At 38.2% G+C, this 25,645-nt stretch overlaps 1 protein-coding gene across 6 annotated transcripts in view; it reads left to right on the top strand.

Moving 5' to 3' along the window:
- Positions 1-25,645, top strand: part of CNTNAP5 (contactin associated protein family member 5) — a 1,071,087-nt gene that overhangs the window by 1,001,800 nt on the left and 43,642 nt on the right. For all 6 annotated transcript variants that reach the window (XM_040228920.1, XM_040228919.1, XM_040228922.1 and 3 more), the window contains one exon: positions 1,230-1,317. In XM_040228920.1, the coding sequence (XP_040084854.1) occupies positions 1,230-1,317 (88 nt within the window). The remainder of the gene's footprint in view (positions 1-1,229; positions 1,318-25,645) is intronic.

The following is a 25,645-nucleotide window of genomic DNA, read 5'->3' as shown; positions in this document are numbered from 1 at the left end:
CCGCTATGTAATGCTGTGTGGTACTGGCCAAATTTGTGATCTCTGTGACATCATTTCCACCATCTGTACTACAGGGATAATAATGTCTATTTCACAGTATTCTAGGTAAGAACGCATTTTGAAGGATACTTTAGTATGATGTCTCATACATACCAAGTGTTCAATAAACAACAAATATTATTAAAGCATAATTCCAGGTATGAAAAAGGAATAAAGCCTACAATCACATACCACAAGTCATAGCCACTTATTTCTTTCACAGCGGAAACCACTACAGGACCCAGAGGTTCCTGGAGGAGGGTCTGTCTGGGCTGGAGTGGGTGCAGAAGGAGGGTCCAGCAGGGGGAGCTAGGAATACCAGGCTCCCAATCAGCTGCTCCCCAAGGGCAATCCTGGGACAAGCACACAGCTGAAGGGATGTTAGTCTTCTCTTCCTACAGATGAGCTGTGATAGAGCCTGGAAAAATTGGTAAGCTTTGACTAGACAGAAAAACCTAGGGAAGGATGAGGAACCATGCCTTGAAATGGAGAGAACAAAGAGATGGAACTGGAATTAACATGTGTGGAAAGGAAGGATCCCTAAAGGATGATCTTAGAAATAAAGCTCCAAAGAATCCCCCCCCCCCCACCCCTGCCCCGGTGGCTTTTATTCACTTGCAAAATGGAATTATCAGCTGTTCATGCTGGTGGCAGCTGTTCAGCTAGTCTCCCCTTCCCAGACTCAAACCTTTTGTCAAACTGAAATATATTCACTCAGGAAAATCCCCCAGGGCACACCTGAGTGAGGCCAGGTCAATTGGAGCAAAGGAGGAGGTAAAGGTTTTAAGGACCAAATGGAGAGGAGGGAGAAATGGAAATGAAAACCTGCTTTCCTTTTCTTGTTAATCCTGCAGGGTCCTTCCTAAAAGGCTTCATTTGTTTGCTTCTTTGCAGCAAAGAATTTGGTAAGAAAATCTCAGTGGGGAGATAAATACCTGTCAAAAGCTGTACAGAATTTCCCAGGGAGAAGACTTGTGTGAAAGCCTTTATTTCACCAATAAATAAAGAAAAGGTTATTTTATGTGCATTGTGGGAGAATTAGTAAGACATTTCTCATTTCTCCAGGGAGAAAAATCCCAGAGAGGTGTCTGCCCTGCCTGTGTTTTCCAGCTATTTTCAGACAGGAGTGTTTTATGCCTTGGATGTAAGGACCTCTGCTGATGCCTCTTCTGTTTTCTGTTTTCTTGCAGATGGATCATCAACTCCGACTCAGTTATAACTTCTCCCCAGAAGTCGAGTTCAGGGCTATCAGGTCCCTCACCTTGGGCAAAGTCACAGGTTTGCTGTTCTAGTCCATGTCTTTCTGGCCTTGATAAAATAAATAATAATAACTTTCTTCAGGGAAAAGCAAAAAGATCTAGATAATATCCAACTTGTAGGACCAAGAGTCCTGTCGAGACAGGAATGCATGTGTGGAGGGGCCAGAAACTGACATTTACATCTACTTTATAGAATCTTGAGTAACATAAGTGAGCAAAGCAATTCACTAAAATAATTATTTTTTACTTAATTGCTAATTAATTTATAACGTTTACTTAATTCTTTTAGTTAAATTCACATAAATTTCACTTAAAGAAATTAAGGATTTACAACCCAATTATTTAATTCTATAAATCCTTAATCTCTTTCTTAATTCACCAAAAATTCAAAAGATTGTTCTACAACAATAGTGGATGCTCTGTTTTTTTTTTTTTTTTCCTACAGGGAGTTCTGTCAATTTTCATTTTATATGAAACGATGACTTTTATCAGGTGTAAGCAAGACTGAAATTTTTGTGTCTTCTTGATGAACGTTTATTCACACTGAAGTAATATTCTTTAATTTTAATGTCTCTGTACTTTAATCTAGTTTGTCTGTTATTAATATAGCTAATTCAGTTTTGCTTTAGATAGTATTTGTCTAGCTTATGGTTTGTCATTTTCCTTATTTTCCCTTTCAGTCTTTTTTTTTTTTTAATCTTATATAGGATCTTGTGAAGAGCAGACAAACAAATATTGTATTTTCATTCAATCTGGCCATCTTCTGTTTTATAAATTGGCAAATGTAAACCCTGTGCATTTTGGGGTTATTTGGATGGTTGGGTTTGTTTCTGCCTCTCTATTTTCTAATTGTTCAACTTTTCCTGTGATTCTAGTATGTTCTTTTCTATTTTCTCAGTCACAACATAGTGCAGAAAACATTGATAGCTGGAGACATTTTAAGCAGGACTGGATTTAATTCAGGAAATAACTTGCTTACAAAATTGTGACAGCACTTACAGTGTGCACTCCTGTTAGTCTTTTGGAGTGACTCCCCAGCAGTTCTGAGCTGATGAATGGGAAGCCATTAACTACCAAGCAGTCACTGATGCAGTGCTGTGTGTTAGCATCCAGCAGGTGGAAAAGCTGCCTTAAAAATGGCGGCAGAGAAAAGACTTCAAGTTACCATGACTTTGCTGGCCAGTAGAAAAAGCTGAAAAGGTAGAAAAAAAATGACTCCTCTCCCACTACAGCCTTCCAGATCCATAAATCATATCTAGTTTCCAGAACATAATGTGCATCCAGAAATCCACCTGCTATTAGGTCTGGAAGATGTCAGATTTACCTTCCAAAATGACAGTTGAATGAGCCAGTCAGCACTGACCAACTAGTAGGTTGAATTTTATGTTTATTTCTTATTCCATTTCCCCTCCTACTAATAAGAATTATTATTTTATGCAGACACTGCTTTTTTGACTTACCAGTGTAGTCACTAATTTGTTGTTCCAAAACCTTTTACTTTCTGCCAGATTTAATTTCCTTCTTTCTGATGTAAATTCTTTTGATTTTTTTTTTTTCTGAATAAGTGGTCCTTTATCTGAAAATGTCTTTCATTTTTCACCTTTATTCCTGGAAGATAATTTTGCTAGACATGTGATTCAACATTAAAGGACACCTTTCCCTTATATCTTAAGGATTTATTCGTGGGTGTGATGGAACCAGCTCACACTGGCTCATAAGAACCTTTTATACATATCCCTACACAATTCTGCATCTGGTGATTTTACAATGGTAGTTTGAAATTGGCCAACCTAGGAGTTTCTATTTCATGTATCTCAGAAATGCTACAATCAGGGTCCTTGGGGTCCATGGCAGCCAGGTTAAACCCTCACCAGCACATCACTGGACTCTACTCTTCCATCTTCTGATGTGACTGTTGAAAATCTGGCTGTTAGTCTGTCCTGTCTTTGAAAATACACTGACCACCCCTACACCCAACACCCTAAACCAATTTTTAAGGTCATTTCTTTAAATTTGGTATTTGACAGTTTTATTACCATGTGTCTGATTGTAGACTTCTATTTAATTGTCTTACTTGATATGTTTATGTTTCTTGTATTTCTTGTATTTCTAGTTTCTATGTATCTAGTTCATATGTATTATTCATATGTATCTATTCATTAGCTCTCAAAAATTCTCAGCAGCTCTTTAATGCGTCTTTCTAATTCTCTCTACTCAGTTAGCTTTGATCTGCACTAGGTAAACCTCAGGCTTATTCTTTTTTCTGTTAGGTGATTTTATTTTTCTTGCCCATTTTCATTGGTTTCAATGTGAATATTTTAAGTTGAATATCTTCACTTAGTAACAGGTTGAGGCCAGGACTCCTGTTCTTCAAGATGATTCAGGTACTCTCCTGGATGCAAACTTAATGTTGGCTGATGACTTACTGTCTTGGTTTTATGTTTCTTTCCCCTAAAATCTTCCCCAAGCTTAGGATCCCTCTTTTTTTCCTGAAGCTTAACAAAATATTAAAAATGTGTTGTTTGGTTTTAATGAAACAGAATTACTGTTTTGATTATCTGGTATATTACATGTCCCCTCATACCTAAATTTATCTTGAGCCACTGAATCCACATTTCAGAAGAATTTTGAGAACAGAGAGTCCTAGGGCTGTAGGGTCACCAAGCTTGGGCTGTTTTCATGTTACCTGCTTTGTAATGGCCCCTCTAAAAACATCCTCTTAATTATAATTTCTTTCCATTAATCTTGACACAGTGTATGACATTCCTGTGGCATTTTTGTCTTTTGAACTAAACCCTTAACATGTAAGACTGAAAGGATGAAAATTTAAAGTGAGTTACTAAATTACTGTACCTTGTACTAAATTATCTTGCTGGGTGGCTCAGTGGGTAAGAATCTGTCTGCCAGTGCAGAAGATGAAGGAGATGTGGGTTCAATCCCTCGGTTGGGAAGATCCCCTGCAGTAGGAAACAGCAACCCACTCCATTATTCTTGCTTGAGAAATCCCATGAACAAAGGAGCCTGGTGGGCTACAGTCCCTGTGGTGGCAAAGAGTTGGCCATGACTGAGCAACTGAGAACACACTAAATTATTGTGGGCCAGCTTGTCATTTTGCTTTAGAAAAGATTAGGTTATTGTTGAGGAAGATTATCCAATAAAATGTCTTCATTGGACCAAGTGTGGAAAACCCCTGCCTGCCCACCTTTCTTCCCATCCACATGGCTACAAGCAGAGCAGAGCATTTGGATCCATAATTAGCCTCCATACTTCTGGACTTTGAAAGGTCTGTATCTAGAGGTGAGAGAAGATAATATGAACGTTAGGTTCATTATTAAGGAGGGACATCTATCCTGTAGACCTTTTGGAAAAAAGCCTCATGCATCAGAAAGAACTTGGAGTAGGAATAGTTGCTGTAGGCAGGGATGGTGCAGAAATGGATATGTAGTATTTATAAGAAATGCAACCCCACTCCACAACTTAAGAAACGTCTAGTATTGTGTTGGACATTTTCAACTCTAAAACAAGTATTTGCAGGCATTTTTTCATAATATATACCAAAAGCAAGTAAGTATAGCAAATCTGTTCCAGTTTTCCTCAGTAATAGCATTCCATTGTAAAGCAACACATGTATTCATTTTCTTTCTTTAAGAGAAAAGGCAAATTCATCATTCCAAAGGTATTTATTTAACACCAATGATGGTTCTACATATGTGCTATATAGATAACAAGATGAGTAAGTATGTCTTTCCTGAAAATTCCTGTGTTATAGAGACTAGTTCATGAAAATGGAAGACATAATCATTGATGTTAAAATTGCATTGTGTGTGTTTACCCATGGTAAATCATGGGCTATTGTTAGGTTTGTTCCTTTGTTTATTGACATTCTTTGACTTTTAAGAAAAAAACTTCTTGCTTCTGGTCTATTATATGAATAGATTGAAGGGAAAATAGCATTAAAAATGTATTTATTTAGGGAAGCCACCCTTTTGAACAAGATCATCTTTTTAAAAAATTACTGAATTCTTTAAAAACATAGAACTGCATTCCTTAGATTCAAATAGTGTGAATTACCTGTATGTTTCTATGTCTATCCAATTTAGCACTGGTGCAGGAACATGAACATTCAGTCAGATTTAGAAATTTAGGAAGTTTGAAACTTCTAAAAGGAACTGTGCATTTTTTTGTTTGCTTTTTATTTTTGTTTTATTTTTTTTAGTTCTGGTTTCTCTTAATTTACTGTTCCAGAGTATATAATTAAATTTAATGTCAAAGTTTATATATATGTGTATATATATATAGCAAAGTTTATATATATATAAAAGTTTATATATATCATTGATGCTAAAAATTAAGAAATTTATTATCATTATTATTATTTTCTTCTTGAGCAGAGACTCTTACTATACTGCAGGTTTAGGAAGCTATTACTTTTTAAAATATAGAAACATCTTCAAGCTTAGATGGAAAGGAATTGTATACTGCTTTTAATCTGTAGCTGCTAGATCCCACATAGACATTCAAATGCTATTTGCACTCAGGGCATACTTATAATATTATTCATTTATCAATTTCTTTTGCCTACTTGCCAGTTTGGTAGGCTAAACCTCACAGCTGGCAGAGACATTATTCTTCTGCTGTGATGGCTGTTTGCCCAGGTAGCTTCAAAATTCACTTGGCCCTAACAAACCATGTAAAAATTGGAAGAATTTCTTCTCAATCTGCAAAAAAATCCAGGTAATCTAGGATTGCAGGGCTAGCTATGAGGACTTGCCTGTGCTTTGGGCTTGTCCATATGAAGTGAATTCTGATTGTGTCTAGAGAACAGGATTCTTTGACTCTCCCAAATCCCTTAGTTTTGAACATCACACCTACTCTGTCTTTTGCAATATCAGAACATTGTTGTCTGAATTCCTGATTATGTTCATGTTAAATCATTTTTCAAGCATTTTGTAGGTGAAGAGGTATGGCTGCCATTTTTAGACAATGCAGCAAAATTTATGCATATATACGAAAGGTGGATATTTCAAAGTATTTGTTTTGTAAGACTGTACTGTTTTTTTTTTTTAATTTTCTAAATAGTTGGGCCCTCCATCTGATTAAAAACTGGTGCAAATGATATTAAATTTAAAAGCAAAATTACAGAGTGAAAGATGCACAGCTTTTTAGAGACTAACTCATGTTTGGGTTTCTTACTGTTGTATGCCCATTGTGAACTGTCAAATCTGTCTACAGTCCCTTGTCAGTAAAATAATGAGGATGGTAGCATTTAATTCCAGAGAAGGCAATGGCGCCCCACTCTGGTACTCTTGCCTGGAAAATCCCATGGATGGAGGAGCCTGGTAGGCTGCAGTCCATTGGGTCGCTAGGAGTCGGATACGACTGACTTCACTTTCACTTTTCACTTTCATGCATTGGAGAAGGAAATGGCAATCCACTCCAGTGTTCTTGCCTGGAGAACCCCAGGGACGAGGGAGCCTGGTGGGCTGCCATCTCTGGGGTCACACAGAGTCAGACACGGCTGAAGCAACTTAGCAGCAGCAGCATTTAATTCATAGATTTGAGTAAGCTTTCCATAAGACACTATATACAAAGTATTTGAAGTATTTGATATTTAGCACATGCTCCATACATGTTAGAAGCTTTTGCTTTTGAAGATCATGGCAAAATAGAGGATAACTGTGTTTTGCTTTGTTTCTAGTTTTATTTTAATGAATCTAGAAAAGTTGTTATAAAGGTAACTTCCAAAATGGACTCAAATGCATTCTAAAAGAGCAATTCTGAACCATGATGAGCCTTGAAGATGGGAGTGTGAGTTAAGACTGTTTTAATGGTATATCACTGTTAACCAGTTTAAACAGTGACCATAAGATAGTTGGTGAAAATGGAAGCTTCAGAGTGTAAGTTTTGCTTCAGGCACATCTGGGTTTAGGAGTACAAATGTAACTGTGATGAAGCCTTTGTCTATCTGTCTGTCCTCTTTCCACCTCGGACCCTCTTTACCTCTCTATGGGACTTTATTCTTAGGCAGAATTTCAAAGGTAACAAAAGTGGAATCAGCAGTTCCATGCTTTATCACTACTATTTCAAGGGCCCTGGTGGATAGAAAGCCTCTCACTTCTAAAATTTCCAGAAAAAATCCTGGATTGAATCTCAAAAGAGCAATTTGTGTCAAGTGACAGTTGCACATGATGATAGTGTCCATGGGGTTGGGGATACACTGAGTGGTTGTGATTGGATTATGCACCCAACTATGGCTCTGCGTGGAGTGAAGGGTTCAGGTCAATATCAACCACACATATTAAGAATAAGGAGATGCTTATTTCTCAAAAGGAAGCCAAAGTATTCTTGCTAGAGAGAATGAATCAACAATAATCCAATAACAGCATTGGTTTCTTCATTCACATTCTGCTACCTCTTTTCACCAGGAGAGATAGACTTGGAGCTGTGCATAATTTGGGGACTGCATTGTGTTTGTATACATCAAACAGCAGTCCAAGTGTGTTGCAACAAAGAGAACACCTATCCTACTCAAACTGTTCCAGAAAATTGCAGAGGAAGATAAACTTCCAAACTCATTCTATGAGGCCACCATCACCCTAATACCAAAATCTGACAAAGATGCCACAAAAAAAGAAAACTACAGGCCAATATCACTGATGAAAATAAATGCAAAAATCCTTAACAAAATTCTAGCAATCAGAATCCAACAACACATTAAAAAGATCATACACCATGACCAAGTGGGCTTTATCCCAGGGATGCAAGGATTCTTCAATATCCACAAATCAATCAATGTAATTCATCACATTAACAAATGAAGAATAAAAGCCATATGATTATCTCAATAGATGCAGAGAAAACTTTTGACAAAATTCAACATCCATTTATGATAAAAAAATCTCCAGAAAGCAGGAATAGAAGGAACATACCTCAACATAATAAAAGCTATATATGACAAACCCACAGGAAACATTATCCTAAATGGTGAAAGATTGAAAGCATTTACCCTAAAGTCAGGAACAAGACAGAGGTGCCCACTTTCACCACTACTATTCAACATAGTTTTGGAAGTTTTGGCCACAGCAATCAAAGCAGAAAAAGAAATAAAAGGAATCAAAAGTGGAAAAGAAAAAGTAAAACTCTCACTGTTTGCAGATGACATGATCCTCTATATAGAAAACCCTAAAGACTCCACCAGAAAATTACTAGAGCTTATCAATGAATATAGTAAAGTTGCAGGATATAAAATCAACACATAAATCCCTTGCATTCCTATACACTAATAATGAGAAAACAGAGAACTTAAGGAAACAATTCCATTCAACATTGGAATGAAAAGAATAAAATACTTAGGAATATATCTACCTAAAGAAACTAAAGACCTCTATATAGAAAACTATAAAACACTGGTGAAAGAAATCAAAGAGGACACTAATAGATGGAGAAATATACCATGTCCATGGATCAGAAGACTCAATATAGTGAAAATGAGTATACTACCCAAAGCAATCTATAGATTCAATGCAATCTCTATCAAGCTACCGATGGTATTTTTCACAGAGCTAGAACAAATACTTTCATAATTTGTATGGAAATACAAAAAACCTCGAGTAGCCAAAGCAATCTTGAGAAAGAAGAATGGAACTGGAGGAATCAACCTGCCTGACTTCAGGCTCCACTACAAAACCACAGTCATCAAGACAGAGTGGTACTTGCACAAAGACTGAAATATAGATCAATGGAACAAAATAGAAAGCCCAGAGATAAATCCACGCACCTATGGACACCTTATCTTCAACAAAGGAGGCAAGAATATACAATGGATTAAAGACAATCTCTTTAACAAGTGTTGCTGGGAAAACTGATCAACCACTTGTAAAAGAATGAAACTAGGACACTTTCTAACACCATACACAAAAATAAACTCAAAATAGATCTAAAGATCTAAACGTAAGACAAGAAACTATAAAACTCCTAGAGGAGAACATAAGCAAAACACTCTCCGACTTAAATCACCACAGGATCCTCTATCACCCACCTCCCAGAATTTTGGAAATAAAAGCAAAAATAAACAAATGGGGCCTAATTAAACTTAAAAGCTTCTGCACAACAAAGGAAACTATATGCAACATGAAAAGACAACCTTCAGAATGGGAGAAAATAATAGCAAATGAATCAACTGACAAACATCTCAAAAATATGCAAGCAACACCTGCAGCTCAATTCCAGGAAAATAAACGACCCAATCAAAAAATGGGCCAGAGAACTAAGTAGATATTTATCCAGAGAAGACATACAGATGGCTAACAAACACATGAAAAGATGCTCAACATCACTCCTTATCAGAGAAATTCAAATCAAAACCTCAATGAGGTACCATTTCATGCCAGTCAGAATGGCTGCCCAAAAGTCTACAAGCAATACATGCTAGAGAGGGTGTGGAGAAAGGGGAACCTTACAGTTACACTGTTGGTGGGAATGCAAACTAGTATAGCCACTATGGAGAACAGTGTGGAGATTCCTTAAAAAACTGGAAATAGTACTGCCTTATGACCCAGCAATCTCACTGCTGGGCATACACACCGAGGAAACCAGAATTGAAGGAGACACGTGTACCCCAATGTGCATTGCAGCAGCACTGTTTATAATAGCCAGGACATGGAAGCTACCTAGATGTCCATCAGCAGATGAATAGATAAGAAAATTGTGGTACATATGCACAATGGAGTATTACTCAGCCATTAAAAAGAATACATTTTAATCAGTTCTAATGAGGTGGATGAAACTGGAGCCTATTATACAGAGTAAAGTAAGCCAGAAAGAAAAACACCAATGCAGTATACTAACACATATATATGGAATTTAGAAAGATGGTAACGATAACCCTGTGTGCGAGACAGCAAAAGAGACACAGATATATAGAACAGTCTTTTGGAGGCTGTGGGAGAGAGAGAAGGAGAGGGTGGGATGATTTGGGAGAATGACATTGAAACATGTATAAGATCATATGTGAAACACATCACCAGTCCAGGTTTGATGCATGATACTGGATGTTTGGGGCTGGTGCAATGGGACGACCCAGAGGGATAGTACAGGGAGGGAGGAGGGAGGGGGGTTCAGGATGGAGAACACGTGTATACCTGTGGTGGATTCATGTTGATGTGTGGCAAAACCAATACAATATTGTAAAGTAATTAACCTCCAATTAAAATAAATAAATTTATATTAAAAAAAGGGAAGAAGAAAATAGTTGAGAGTCCCTCTTTTAAGAAATGCTTGTTATCTTCTTTGGAACAAGCTTGTAGCTTCCAAAGAGACTTCTGGAAAAAATTATTTCATTTTGAAAGCATCAGTTCAGTTCAGTTCAGTCGCTCAGTCGTGTCCGACTCTTTGCGACCCCATGAATCGCAGCATGAGAGGCCTTCCTGTCCATCACCAACTCCCAGAGTTAACTCAAACTCACGTCCATAGAGTTGGTGATGCCATCCAGCCATCTCATTTTCTGTTGTCCCTTTTTCCTCCTGCCCCCAATCCCTAACAGCATCAGAGTCTGTTCCAATGAGTCAACTCTTTGCATGAGGTGGCCTAAGTATTGGAGTTTCGGCTTTAGCATCATTCCTTCTAAAGAACACCGAGGGCTGATCTCCTTTAGAATGGACTGGTTGGATCTCTTTGCAGTCCAAGGGACTCTCAAGAGTCTTCTCCAACACCACAGTTCAAAAGCATCAATTCTTTGGTGCTCAACTTTCTTCACAATCCAACTCTTACATCCATGCATGACCACTGGAAAAACCATAACCTTACTAGACGGACCTTTGTTGGCAAAATAATGTCCCTGCTTTTCAACACGCTATCTTGTTTGGTCATAACTTTTCTTCCAAGGAGTAAGCGTCTTATTTTATTTTATTTTTTAATTTTTACTTTATTTTACTTTACAATACTGTATTGGTTTTGCCATACATTGCAATGAATCCGCCACTGCTGTACATGAGTTCCCAATCCTGCACCCCTCTCCCACCTCCCACCCCATATCATCTCTCTGGATCATCCCCGTGCACCAGCCCCAGGAGCAAGCGTCTTTTAATTTCATGGCTGCAGTCACCATCTGCAGTGATTTTGGAGCCCCCAAAAAATAAAGTCTGACACTGTTTCCACTGTTTCCTCATCATTTCCCATGAAGTGATGGGACCAGATGACATGATCTTCATTTTCTGAATGTTGAACTTTAAGCCAACTTTTTCACTCTCCTTTTTCTCTTTCATCAAGAGGCTTTTTAGTTCCTCTTCCCTTTCTGCCATAAGGGTGGTGTCATCTGCATATCTGTGGTTATTGATATTTCTCTCGGTAATCTTGATTCCAGCTTGTGCTTCTTTCAGCCCAGCGTTTCTCATGATGTAGTCTGCATATAAGTAAAATAAACAGGGTGACAATATACAGCCTTGACACACTCCTTTTCCTATTTGGAACCAGTCTGCTGTTCCATGTCCAGTTATAACTGTTGCTTCCTTGCCCTGCATATAGGTTTCTCAAGAGGCAGGTCAGGCGGCATGGTATTGCCATCTCTTTCAGAATTCTCTACAGTTTATTGTGATCCACACAGTCAAAGGCTTTGGCATAGTCAATAAATCGGAAATATATGTTTTTCTGGAACTCTCTTGCTTTTTCGATGATCCAGCAGATATTGGCAATTTGATCTCTGGTTCCTCTGCATTTTCTAAAACCAGCTTGAATATATAGAAGTTGATGGTTCACATATTGCTGAAGCCTGGCTTGAAGAATTTTGAGCATTACTTTACCAGTGTGTGACATGAGCGCAATTGTGTGGTAGTTGAGCATTCTTTGGCATTTCCTTTCTTTAGGTTTGGAATGAAAACTGACCTTTTCCAGTCCTGTGGCTACTGCTCAGTTTTCCAAATTTGCTGGCATATTGAATGCAGCACTTTCACAGCATCATCTTTCAGGATTTGAAATAGCTCCACTGGAATTCCATCACCTCCACTAGCTTTGTTCATAGTGATGCTTTCTAAGGCCCACTTGACTTCACATTCCAGGATGTCTGGCTCTAGGTGAGTAATCACACCATCCTGATTATCTTGGTCATGAAGATCTTTTTTGTACAGTTCTTCTGTGTATTCTTGCCACCTCTTCTTAATATCTTCTGCTTCTGTTAGGTCCATACCATTTCTATCTTTTATTGAGCCCATCTTTGCATGAAATGTTCCCTTGGTATCTCTAATTTTTTTGAAGAGATCTCTAGTCTTTCCCATTCTGTTGTTTTCCTCTATTTCTTTGCATTGATTGCTGAGGAAGGCTTTCTTATCTCTTCTTGCTATTCTTTGGAACTCTGCATTTGAAAGTATACATTTATTAAATAATGTTTCATTTTGTTTTTGGCCATTTCTATTTCTGTAGCAAATAAAAAGATCTCCAAATCACAGCCCCTCCGAAGCACAGTCCTTCCTGATTCAAATTCTGGTACTGTGTGTAATTGTCTCATATTATGTTGAAAATTTGGTTAATGATCGTTTCCCCAAGAAAGTAAAAATGTCAGGTTAATCTAGTCTGAACTTTCTGTGAGTGAAGTGTTTTAAAAGATCTAGAAATATCATATTTCAATAATCATTCCAACTTCCTAAATACCCATCTTATCCTTTCTAACTTAAAGATAATCAACACTGAATCACAGCTGGGCTACAAGGGATTTGTTTCTGTTTCTTTTAAAAATAATGAACCTCATTTTTCTTCATGGGATATGAAGAAAATATGGGATATGCAATAGATGATTTAGTTTCACCTCATGGAACAGGAATTTGTGTTACCTCCTGATTGAAAAATGTAATTTTATTTTACATTTTAAAGCAACTAGTACATGATCAGAACTCAGACCTACTACATGCTTGTGCTTCTTTGTAAAGGTCAAGTGCATTTTTTTTTATAAAAGCAAGAACCAAACTTTATATGTCTTTGAACAAACTTTATATGTCTTCTCTTGACTGTGTTAACAAAGGATATTTTGTATGGTTTACCAGAAGCCAGTGACATGACTAGTATATAAAAAGTAATAATAATAATAACATTGCTTATTTTTATTTAATAATGCTCTGCTCTGTGCTAGATCTAAACTCTTATGTCTTTTTTTTTCTCCTTTTTTTTTTTTTTTAATTGAAGTTTGGGCTTCCCTGATTGCTTATCAGGTAAAGAATCTGTCTGCAATGTCTGAAATGCAGGAGACCTAAGTTCACTCCCTAGGTTGGGAAGCTTCCCTGGAGAAGAGAATGTCAACCCACTCCAATATTCTTGCCTAGATAGTCCCATGGAAAAGAGGAGCCTGGAAGGCAACAGTCCATGGGATCACAAAGAGTTGGACATGACTGAGTGATTAACACTTTAATTGAAGTATAGTTAATTTAGCATTGTGATAATTTCAGGTGTACAGCAAAGTTACTCAGTTATATACACATACACACACATATACATCACAAACATACATATATGTATAATACATATTCTTTTTCAGATTCTTTTCTTTTAGAGTTTATTATAAGATATTGAATATAGTTCCCTATGCTACACAGTAGGTATTTGTTATTTATTGATTTTGTATATAGAACTCTATATCTATTAATCTCAAATTTGAAATTCATCCTTCCCCCCTGTTTTTCACCTTTGGTAACCATACATTTGTTTTCTATGTTGGTGAGTCTATTTCTGTTTGGTAAAAAGTTCACTCATATCTTTTTTTTTTTTTTTTAAGATTCCACATGTAAGTAATATCACATATATTTATTCTTCTCTGACTTACTTTGCTTTGTATGATCATCTCAGGTTTCATCCATGTTGCTGCCGATGGCATTATTTCATTCTTTTTTATGGCTGAGTAATATTCTATTGTAGGCTTCCCTGGTGGCTCAGTGATAAGGAATCTGAATGCCAATGCAGGAGATGTGGGTTTGATTCCTGGGTCAGGAAGATCCCCTGGAGAAGGAAATGGCAACCCACTTCAGTATTCTTGCCTGGAGAACCCCATGGACAGAGGATTCTGGTGGGCTCCAGTGCATGGGGTTGCAAAGGGTCAGACCTGACTTAGAGGCGGCTGCTGCTACTGCTGCTAAGTCACATCAGTCGTGTCCGACTCTGTGAGATTCTATAGACGGCAGCCCACCATGCTCCTCCATCCCTGGGATTCTCCAGGCAAGAACACTGGAGTGGGTTGTCATTTCCTTCTCCAATGCATCAAAGTGAAACGTGAAAGTGAAGTCGCTCAGTTGTGTCCAACTCTTAGTGACCCCATGGACTATAACCTACCAGGCTCCTCTGTTCATGGGGACTTAGAGACTAAACGACAACAGCAATAAATATTTCATTGTAAATATATGTACTGCACCTTCTTTATCCATTCATTTGACCATGGACACTTAGATTGCTAAGGTCTTATGTTAACTAATTTTTTTCTCCTCCACAACCCAAGAAAATAAGTACTATTATTATTCATACATTATAGATGAGGAAAATGTGTCACAGAGGTTAAGTAACTTGTCTAGTGTCACAAAAGTAGCCAGGGGTGGACTTGGCATGTAAAGTCACACATTGAGATCTGGATCCGGCACTCCCAATCAGTCCTGCCCTATTTTGGTTTTTAAGTAATAACATAAGACAGTCCAGATTAACAAAACAAAACAAAACACACTCTGTTTTCTGTTGAGGGCTCCTAAATTAAAGCCTTGTGTCCCTAGCCTTAGACATGATGGGTTTAAAAGTAGCCTCTAGGGCCAGGCTTTAATTGTGGAGTGGGAATAGCATATTTATTGTAGGTCGGGTTTTGGAATTCACCCTCGATTCCAATCAAAGTCTAATACTGACTAATTGACCTGGACAAATAACTTAATTCTCTGAGCTTTACTTTTCTCAATTGGAATGTAGGTATTTATTATAATAATGTCTGTTAATATTTGTAAGACTCAGTGGTAATGTGGCTAATATGATGCCTGGCATAATGGAAACTCAATAAATGTTTGCAATAACAGTAATAAGTATATAAGAAGTCATCCCATCTGACCCAAATACTTTTCTCTCAAGAATGACCTTGGACTCTAATGTCTTCCAGACCTAAAAGAGGAATTCTCAGGGAAAAAAAAAGAAGATGGCTACTCACTTTTTGCATAAAAAAGCTTGAATTTCTCTCTTCCTTTTTGCTTGGGTGGAATGAATGAATGAATGAAAAGACATTATGTAACCTTGACTCTCTGATGCTTGGTAAATAGTAAAGGTGCACATATGGCCAATTCTTGGTTTCTAATAAAGTCATCTTAAGAGAAAGGGACGACCAAGGATGAGAGGGCTGGATGGCATCACGGACTCGATGGACGTGAGTCTGAGTGAACTCCGGGAGATGGTGATGAACAGGGAGGCCTGGCGTGCTGTGATTCATGGGGTTGCAAAGAGTCGGACACGACTGAGCGACTGAACTGAACTGAACTGAACTGAACTAAGAGTATTAAACCAGGGAAAACATATCTGACATTATTTGAATACATATTATCACAATTAAAGCTACCTCTGATGGATTGGAACCGTGTGATACTTGGTGCAGCAAATTAGCTTCAAAGTGTGTGATGTGGTCTGATTTTGTATTCATTAAACAAATACATATTGAGTATTTTCTAAGTGCACCAAGAAAGGTACCAAGCTAGGCACTATTGATACAGAAAGTAAAGGACAATCTGCACCCTCAAGGAACTCATAATCTAGTGAGAAAATAGACCAGTGGCACTATTGATACAGAAAGTAAAGGACAATCTGCACCCTCAAGGAACTCATAATCTAGTGAGAAAATAGACCAGTACGCAGACAAGTAAGCCCAGAATGGCCTGTGAGATATGCTGGAGGGAGAAGGGACATCGAAACTTCCTTGGAGGAAGTGAAATCTAAGTTGAGAATGAACAGAGAAGGGACCCAGGTGAGTTCTACCTGGGTGAGCAAAAGAGAAATGAAAGTGGCATCTCTGGACATAGGAGGCTGAAAATCAGAGTGCAAGATGACAAATGATGGGGCCAAGAGAGGTGAGGAAGAACCAGAACATCGTGAGTCTCACAAGGCATACTAAGAGTCTAGGTTTTATCCTGAGAATGGTAGGGACTAACTATAGAAAGCTGTAAGTCAGGAAGTCGGGGCTAGTCTGACTTTTAAGGATGTTGCCAACCCCCTCCTCCCCTCCTCACTCTCAGCATGAGGTAATCATGGAGTTCCAAAGAGAGGACCTGAATCTTATTTATGATTTTATCCTTCTTGCTACCATATTTACAGGCACATATTAAGTGTTCACAATGGTTTTTTTAAAATTATATTTTAAAAATTTTGTTGAGGTATAAATGACTTACAATATTATGTTAATTTCTGCCATAAAGAAAAGTGGTTCAGTTTTATATATATATATATATACATTATTTTTTCATATTTTTCCATTATGATTTGTAGAATATTGAATATAGTTTTTTTGTGTGTGCTATATAGCAGCAAGGGCCATGTTTATCCATTCTCTTTATAAAAGCTTGCATCTGTTAACCCCAAACTCCCATAATGTTTCTTGAAGGAAAAAAAAAAAAATAAAGTGTAATATGTAGATGTTACAGCTGAAGGAGCTGAAAAGTCATCATACTACACGTTAACGGGCTCCATATTATACAGTCAGCTACAAATAGATCTTGGATGAGGATCTCTAGGTTCCTTAGACACCATGTATTTTTCTTACAATGGTACCTGGTGCTAATGTAGAAAATGTGTTTGGAATTAGATAGTTGGCAGCTCGAACTCTATACTTGTCATTTACTAGCTATATCACTGTTATGTTCACCTCTCTGAGCTCCAGTTTCCTCATCTGTAAAGCAATAGAAATATTTTTTAATCAATTTGTTATAAAGATAACACATAAGGTGTGTAAAGTGTCTGACACATGGGCCACATGGTGGTATTTGAAAACAGCAACTATTTTTCTTGAGATAATATAGCCATGCTGCCTATTGATTTTCTTTGGCTGATATTCCTTTTTCTTGCCAATGGCACTGTATTGATTTGTTTATCCTTTGCCTGGGGAATCTGGACCAGTGTTAAAAATGTCAGTGTTGACAAGGTAATGAAGTGAAGAGGATCCAAGCTAAGACTAATGAACTCTGTACCAGCCTTTTAGGTCTCTATATCCCCAGCTTGGCAGGAAGGGTCAGAAGCTGAAAAGGACAAGTGGAGCCAGCATAGGTTAGAATTCTGAGTGTTTTCTTATGGAGAACGAGAAGAAGTCAAAGCAGAAAGAGAGTCACTGGTTACTGGTTTTTCATTTAGTCTCTGTATGTGTTCTAAGCCACTTTAGTGGCTCTGCAACCCTATGCACTGTAGCCTGCCAGGCTCCTTTGTCCATGGTTTCTCCAGGCATGAACACTGGAGTGGCTTATCATACCTTACTCCAGGGGACCTTCCTGACCCAGGGATTGAAACTGCATCTCTTACAACTCCTGCATTACCAGGCAGGTTCTTCACCACTAGTGTCACCTGGGAAGCCCCCATTCATTTAGTCTATTGGGATTTAAGTTTTGGAGTATTAAAACAGATTAAAATAGCATGAAGCCCCTTTACACTCAGGTGTGATTATAGGATATCCAGTTCTGGGAAAAATTTGATCTGAATCCCTGTATTTTTCCATTTCATTTCCACAAGGATTTTCTCAGTGATCAGGATCAAGATATGAAACCAGTGGCTAACATGCCAATGATCTCTACTATTTCCTTGATAAAAAGGCACATTGATGACTTTCCTGTTGGGAGGATAAATAAGTAAATCAGCATGAACATCGAGAACATTTCTGGTTTGAGTTCATCCTTTAGCAGAAGTTTCTGGTTATTCTAATCTGCCCCCAAACTTGGATATGTGCTCTACATTTCCTGTATATTTTCTCTATGTATATCTACAGAGTATAAGTTTTGCATAAGTGAAAACTTTCTTGAAAGAAAATATCTAAATGTTTGAAATTGGTAAAATGTTTCCTTAGCATTATTCCCAGATAACTCATTCAGTGCATACCATTTGAGAAACTATTTGTACAAATCAAGATGTTAAGTGAAACTCAGAACACTTTAAAGAGATATAGCCTAAGGATCATTGTTCCTGAAGTAATAAAACCCATATCTATGGAGACAAGACACATTTAATAATTACAATATGAATAATTTTGATAAGTGTTATGCAGATCGAGAGCAGTTAGAATTCTTATGAGGGAGATATCATTTCTAGCTTAGATGATTCAGAAGAGTTTCATAGAGGAGATAACTCCTACCCTGGTCTCAAAGCCAGATGTGGTCTTAAGAGATGGAGTGTGCTCTAGGAAAGATGGATTGTTGTTGTTTAGTCACTAATTCATGTCCAACTCTTTGTGACCCCATGGATTGCAGCACTCCAGGCTTCCCTGTCATTCACTATCTCCCTGAGTTTGCTCAAACTCATGTCCATTGAGTCAGTAATCCCATCCAACCATCTCATCTTTTATTGCACCTTCTCCACCTGCCCTCAATCTTTCCAGCATCAAAGTATTTTACAAAGATTTACTTCTTCACATCAGATGGCCAAAGTATTGGAGCTTCAGCATCAGTACTTCCAATGAATATTCAGGGTGATTTCCTTTAGGGTTGACTGGTTGGATCTCCTTGCTTTCCAAGGGACTTTCAAGAGTCTTCAGCACCACAATTTGCAAGTATCAAGTCTTCGACGCCCAACCTTCTTTATGGTCCAACTCTCACATCCATACATGACTACTGAAAAAACCATAGCTTAGATTATAGATGGTATGGACCAAAGAAGACAGCAGGGAGACAAAGATAGTATGCTGGGAAGTGAAGAGGCTATCTTCAGATGGTCTTGTTTATGCTGTGGAGGAGAGAGGAATGGAAAAGAGGAAAGTTCACTTAGGACCATATTCTCAAGAATCTTTGGGGCTCTCTGCAAAGGAGTCCAGAATTCATTACATAGATGGGAGAAGCCATCTAAGGGAAGTCTCATGGCCAGAGTTGATGTTGGTTCTTTGGTTCTTTTGTGGGTAACAGGTCAAATGTGGGCAGGATGGAGAGACTAATGTGGAGGTTATGCTACGTTCTGAGTGGGAAAGAACAAAATAAGGGAACAGCAGTGGAATTTAAAACAAGAGTTGGAAGAACTAGGTAATTTACTGGGTGGGTGGGTCGAAGTATAAGATAGATCGGAAAGGTAAGCACAAGAGAATAGAAAAAGTGGTAGCTGTGTAGTCATTGCAGAGGGAAATTAAACCATTCTGATCAAGCCTGGGCCCATGTTTACCCACTCAGGGCATGCTACAATGGATTATAAAGCTGATACTTTATACTCCTCCTTTAAACCAACACCCTAGGCCTGCTCAGCTGCTTTGAGATTTGTGAAATGCTTATCATCCAGTACAGGGAGAAGAGCCACCAGTCCAGTACTTTGTAGGATGTCTCTCCCTGCCCTGGGTTTGCTCACAATTCCCAGACTTGTATTTCTTATCTCTGTGTATAACTGTTTCCCTGGGGCTAATGGCAGTCTTTGAAGGCAGAGATGTGCTGTTGTCCATATTTTTATCACTACCATTTGTAGTGCAAGTCTTTGTGCTCTGTTTTCTGTGTGTATTTTACAAATACAGCTCTTTTGATTAGTGTATTACAGACAGATTGCCTGTTTTCAGAATGGTTGGCCAAAGACTTAGTCATTTCCAGGGACATGGGATTATCAGTGCTAAAAATGAAACCATCTTGGACAACACTGGGCACTCAGTCTCCCTAAATCACACTTAGTTTAGGGGTTTTGAGTGGAGTAATGGAACTGGACCCAGTGGTTGGCAAATACCAGATGAGCAACTGAAGCTCATGTTTTTCACAGTCACAACTGAGCACAGCTGCCACCATCCTAGCAAGTGTGCCATACATCAACCCAAGTGAGACTGGAGGAGGTGTGAGAATTAACCCATCAGTCTATCAGCTGACACTTGCAAAGCCTCTGCCAGGATGCATATTTCAGTAGCTAGATGTGCTGAGATAACTGGAGAAGGGCATGTGGTTGTTTCTTGCCTGAAAAAATCCAGGGGACTGTAGGGACATAAAGTTGCACACAAGCAGAAATAATAAAACAATGGAACTCTAATTCATGGAAATTAGATTCTAAGAATATTAAGAAGCCAGAGAGAAGAGAAATCAAATAAAAGGCCATCTACATGCACCCCAATGTACACAGCAGCATTATTTACAATAGCTAAGACATGGAAGCAACCTAAATGTCCATCAATAGAGAAATGGATAGATAAGTTGTAGATAGCAGAATATTATTCAACTATAAAAAAGAATGACATAGTTCCATTTGAAGCAACATGGATGGACCTAGGGATTATCATATGAAGAGAAATAAGTCAAAAAGGAAAGACAAATATATGATATGCTTATATGTGGAGTCTAAAATATGACACAGAGGAATTTATTTATGAAACAGAAACAGACTCAGGCATAGAAAACAAACTTATGGTCATCAAAGGGGGATAAGGGGAGGAAAGGGTTCCCCTGTGGCTCAGCTAGTAAAGAATCTGCCTGCAATGCAGGGGACCTGGATTCGATTCCTGGGTTGGGAAGATGCTCTGGAGAAGGAGAAAGACTACCCACCCCAATATTCTGGCCTGGAGAATTCCATGGACTGTACATTCCATGGAGTCGCAAAGAGTTGGACACGACTGAGCACCTTTCACTTTCACTTTCAATGGGAGGAAGGATAAATTAGAGTTTGGGATTAATATATACAAAAATAAAACCACCTTTAGCCAGAATACTGTTTTCCTATTGATCTTGAGTGTAAGATCAGGCCCTTCCTTGTTTATGAACAAATCATTTCTAGCTATGTCGAGCAAGAGTGTTTTTCCACTAGAAAGTGTCTCAATTGCACATTGCATCAGTTTCTCCAGATCTCTGAACACCAAGTCTCACTTGTATCTTCCAGTCCAGCAGAAGTTCACATTATCTCAGGTCCTGTGGTGGTTACTTTGCTGTGTTGTGGGAGGTGGGAGCCTTTGGCTACACGTGTTTGTAGGGTGATTCTTGAAAAGTATGAATAAAACTTTTATACGTGGCAACCAGCTTAGCTCTTGGATATAAACATGAGGTTTCAAGATTGAATTATCTTTTCATACCACTTTCAGTATATTTAACAATCTGTGCATGTATATCTACCTTTCTTTTGCTTATTTCTGCATAGTTGTTTTCCCTTAGTTGCTTTTTCTGTTATGTCAGTTGGTCTTTCTCACTCCTATTAGAAGATTTCATCACATTTTTGATGACCCTGAGCTATCTGGTTGTATTTAAGAATGGAGTGGTTATAATGCACTGATTGAGGGCTGCATGAAAGGCTGCACTGAGTCTTTAATAGAAAAAACTCCAACTTTATCTTTGAGGCATTCTTCTTGAAATAAGCATATTTCGTAAGAAAGACTTTTCCAATCTCCCTCTTGGAGGGCAGGTGGTTCTGAAAGTCAGTCTGGGAAGGAAGATGGATGGGTCTAATGGTCTGCTGGGGAAATTTTCTTTCAAGTCTTTATTTATTTATTTATTTGGTTTGTTTTCCAGTGATCATCCTTGACCCCAACTGTAGGCATTTCCTTGTCTACCTGTCATAATCCCACCCCATCATAACACTTATTTATTTCTCCAGTGCCTACAGGTGATTGAAGTTCTAGAGTATATTGATTGGAAATATTTCCTCTTTCTCTAGGATTTCTATCTTTATGAGGGAATTGTTGCAAAACTAGTTAAGAGAAAGCAAAGGCCTTTTAATGACAAATCTTCAAATTTAGAATCTGCTTGTATCAGTTGGGATTCCACCTGTGAAGCCTACTTGTGAGAGATAATATATTGAGACTCATTGTAAATAATTGGTTCAGATGATTATGGAGGTCTGACACAAGGTGGACCATCAGAAAGTGCGGCTGGAACTGTCAGACATGGGCTAACCACAAGAGGAATTTTTTTCTAATTAATATTTATTGGAGTATAGTTGATTTTCAATGCTGTGTTTCTGCTGTACAGCAAAGTGAATTAGTTATTCATATACATACAATCACTCTTTTTAGGTTCAATTCCCATATAGATCATTGCAGACTATTGAATAGAGTTCCCTGTGCTATACAGTAGGTCCTTATTGTTACCTGTTTTATATATAGAAGTGTATAATGTCAATCCCAATCTCCTAGTTTATCCCTCCCCACCTTTCTCCCTTGGTAACCATGTTTGTTTTCTACATTTGTGACCCTATTTTGTAATAAGTTCAGTTATACTATTTTTTAAGATTCCACATATAAGCAATATCATATTTGTTTTTTCCTGTCTGACTTAGGAATCTTTTCCTTTTTTTCCCCTCATGTTTTAAAAATGAAGTCCAAATACAGTGTGTTAGTTTCAAGTGTACAGAAAGGTGCTTATATATATGTGTATATATGTGGGCCTTCCCTGGTGGCTCAGATGGTAAAGAATCTGCCTGCAATGTGGGAGACCCAGGGTCGATCCCTGGGTCAGGAAGATCCCCTGGAGAAGTAAATGTGTGTGTGTGTGTGTGTAATTTTCATATTCTTTTCCATTATAGGTTATTATATGATAGTGTGTATAGTTCCATGTGGGGGTGGGGTGGGGAGAGTAAATTAAGAGTTTGGGATTAACATATACACACTGGGTGGGTGAAAGTTGCTCAGCTGTGTCTAACTCTTTGCAACCCCATGGACTATACAGTCCATGGAATTCTTGAGGTGAGAATACTGGACTATGTAGCCTTTCCCTTCTCCAGGGGATCTTCCCAGCCCAGGGATCAAACCCATATCTTCTGCATTGCAGGTGAATTCTTTACCAGCTGAGTCACAAGAGAAGCCCACATACACACTACTACATATAAAATAGACAAACAACAAGGAATACTTCAGAGAGCCTGAAGAGCCCCTCTATCCATAAAGCCTTGTACCTGATTGCATCAGACCAATCCAGATTATCTAGGACAATCAGTCAACTGATTGTGGATTTTATTCACATCGACAACATACTTTCACATCAACACCTGAATTAGGGTTTTATTGAACAACACTAGTACTGTGGTCTAGCCAAGCTGAATCATCAATAGACCATCTTCTCACCTTTTCTGTATATTTTTTTATTGAAGTAAAATTCACATAACATAAAGTTAATTATTTTAAAGTCTTTACGGTATTTAATATATTTACAATATTGCACAACTATTACCTCTGGCTAGTTTAAAAACATTACCCAGAAAATTGACCCTGAACTGACAATCAATTACTCCCTATACCCCCTTCCTCCCTACCCTTTGCAATTAACCATCTGCTTTCTATCTATATTGACTCACCTATTCAGGATATTTCCAATAAGTGGCATCACATCATTTTGTGACCTTTTATGTCTGACTTTTTCCACTTAGCCTAGTTTTTGAGGCTCAGAAACATTGTAGCATGTGTTAATACCTCACTCCTTTTTATGATTGAATAATATTCCATTGTATAGTCTTACCACTTTGTGTTTATCTATTGATCTACTGAGTTGTTTCTATCTTTTGGCTGTTGTAAATAGTGCTACTATGAACATGTATGTACATGCATCTATTTGAGTAGCTGGTTTAGATTTTCTTAGGTACATGTCTAGAAGGGAAACTGCTGCCTTTGAAAAGCAGGAACAACTCAGGAAATCTTGCAATGTGAGCTGTGTTCCTTGCACTCTCACCACACTCCTTATTAACACAAACAGTTTTAAAGAGGACTCCTAGCTGTATTTATTCTTTTGAAGACCATACCTCTGTGTATCTCTGAGCATGAAAACATGCTGCCTCAATTTACCTTGCTAAGCCTCAAATATAGATTATTTAAAATTAAAAAAAAAAAATCACTGATGACATTCCACAGTTTTTTTTTTGCAATATGTACTATGCAGAGATTATATTAGCAACCAGAGTAGGAACAGGGAGTAGACTTGAAGGCAGAAGAGTGTCTGAAATCACAAGAGTTGAGTTATTCAGCAGCTGCTTAAAATCTCTTGGCTGCAAATTCATCCTCTTTGAAATGTCAGGGTCTACCAGATGCTCTCTGAAGTTTATTCTAATTTGAACATTATAGGATTTTGTGATATATGGAAATTTTATAAACTTTGTCTTTCAAAAATCCTAACGTCAAAGTCACTTTTCACACTATTAAAACAAAACAAACAAAATCAAACAAAGGCAACTGAAAGTCAATTTTTCTGACCTAAATTGACGAGCTCCTAGGCTGTTAGTAAAAATGCTTTTCAATATCTGAAGAAAAGAAAAAGGACACTGAGCTTTATGCAATTCTGAGTTAAAATACTGGCATGAAGTCAATCATTATATTTAAGCAGAAGTTTGTATATTTATATGATATTTAACATTTTTAATGTTAGGCATTCCCTCTCTACCTCAATAGGTGGCGCAGTTCCTTTGTACTTTGCACCCGTTTGTGGACCATGCCTACATCCTTGGTTTCCTATAACTGTGTTCTGTTCACTGACTCTTCCCACTGCAGACAATGCTCAGCCACTGGACTGTCTGAGAATTATCATTTTGTTTTGAAATATATTGTTACTTCTGCATATGGGCATCCTGGCTACTCTTCAGCTTTTTCTTTTTCTTAATCTGTGTGATTTGGAGTTATATGGCACCCACTTTGGGCTTCCCAGGTGGCTCAGTGGTAAAGAATCCTTCTGCCAATGCAGGAGCCACTGGGGACATGGGTTCAATCTCTGAATCGGGAAGATCCTTTGCAGGGGGAAATGGCAGCCCAGTCCAGTGTTCTTGCCTGGGAAATCCCATGGGCAGAGGAGCATGGCGGACTACAGTCCATGGGATCTCAAAGACTGGGGCAAAACTGAAAGAACTCAGCACACACACATGCATGTCACCTACTTTCACTATGGTCTGGATTCTGCAGTATGATTGCTTTGAGAATCCTTAGGCCTCTTGGATCTCAAATTCCTAACCCCTAGAACTTTTGTGACAAGCCACCTAAAGCTCTTAGTTTTACTTTAGGGGTGGCAGATTGAAGACATGTGGAACTCATGGTGTTGGGCATGCCCAGGGATTTAAAAGGGGGGATGAACAAGGCTCTCCAAAGACTCGAGGTCACCAATAAGACTCAAGACTTCAAGCTTTCTCAGTCCCCTGTTCTCTGTCTGTCCCTGTCATAAATTCTGTGTCTCAAGATTGCTCAGGACTTCATTACAATCGATTTATCAGAGGATCATGGTGGTATCTATTCTATGGCTGAAAACTTCTGT

The sequence above is a fragment of the Oryx dammah genome, unplaced genomic scaffold (genome assembly GCF_014754425.2).
Source record: "Oryx dammah isolate SB20612 unplaced genomic scaffold, SCBI_Odam_1.1 HiC_scaffold_27, whole genome shotgun sequence".
In the NCBI taxonomy this organism is placed as follows: Eukaryota; Metazoa; Chordata; class Mammalia; order Artiodactyla; family Bovidae; genus Oryx; species Oryx dammah.
This window is presented reverse-complemented; position numbering and strand designations above follow the sequence as displayed.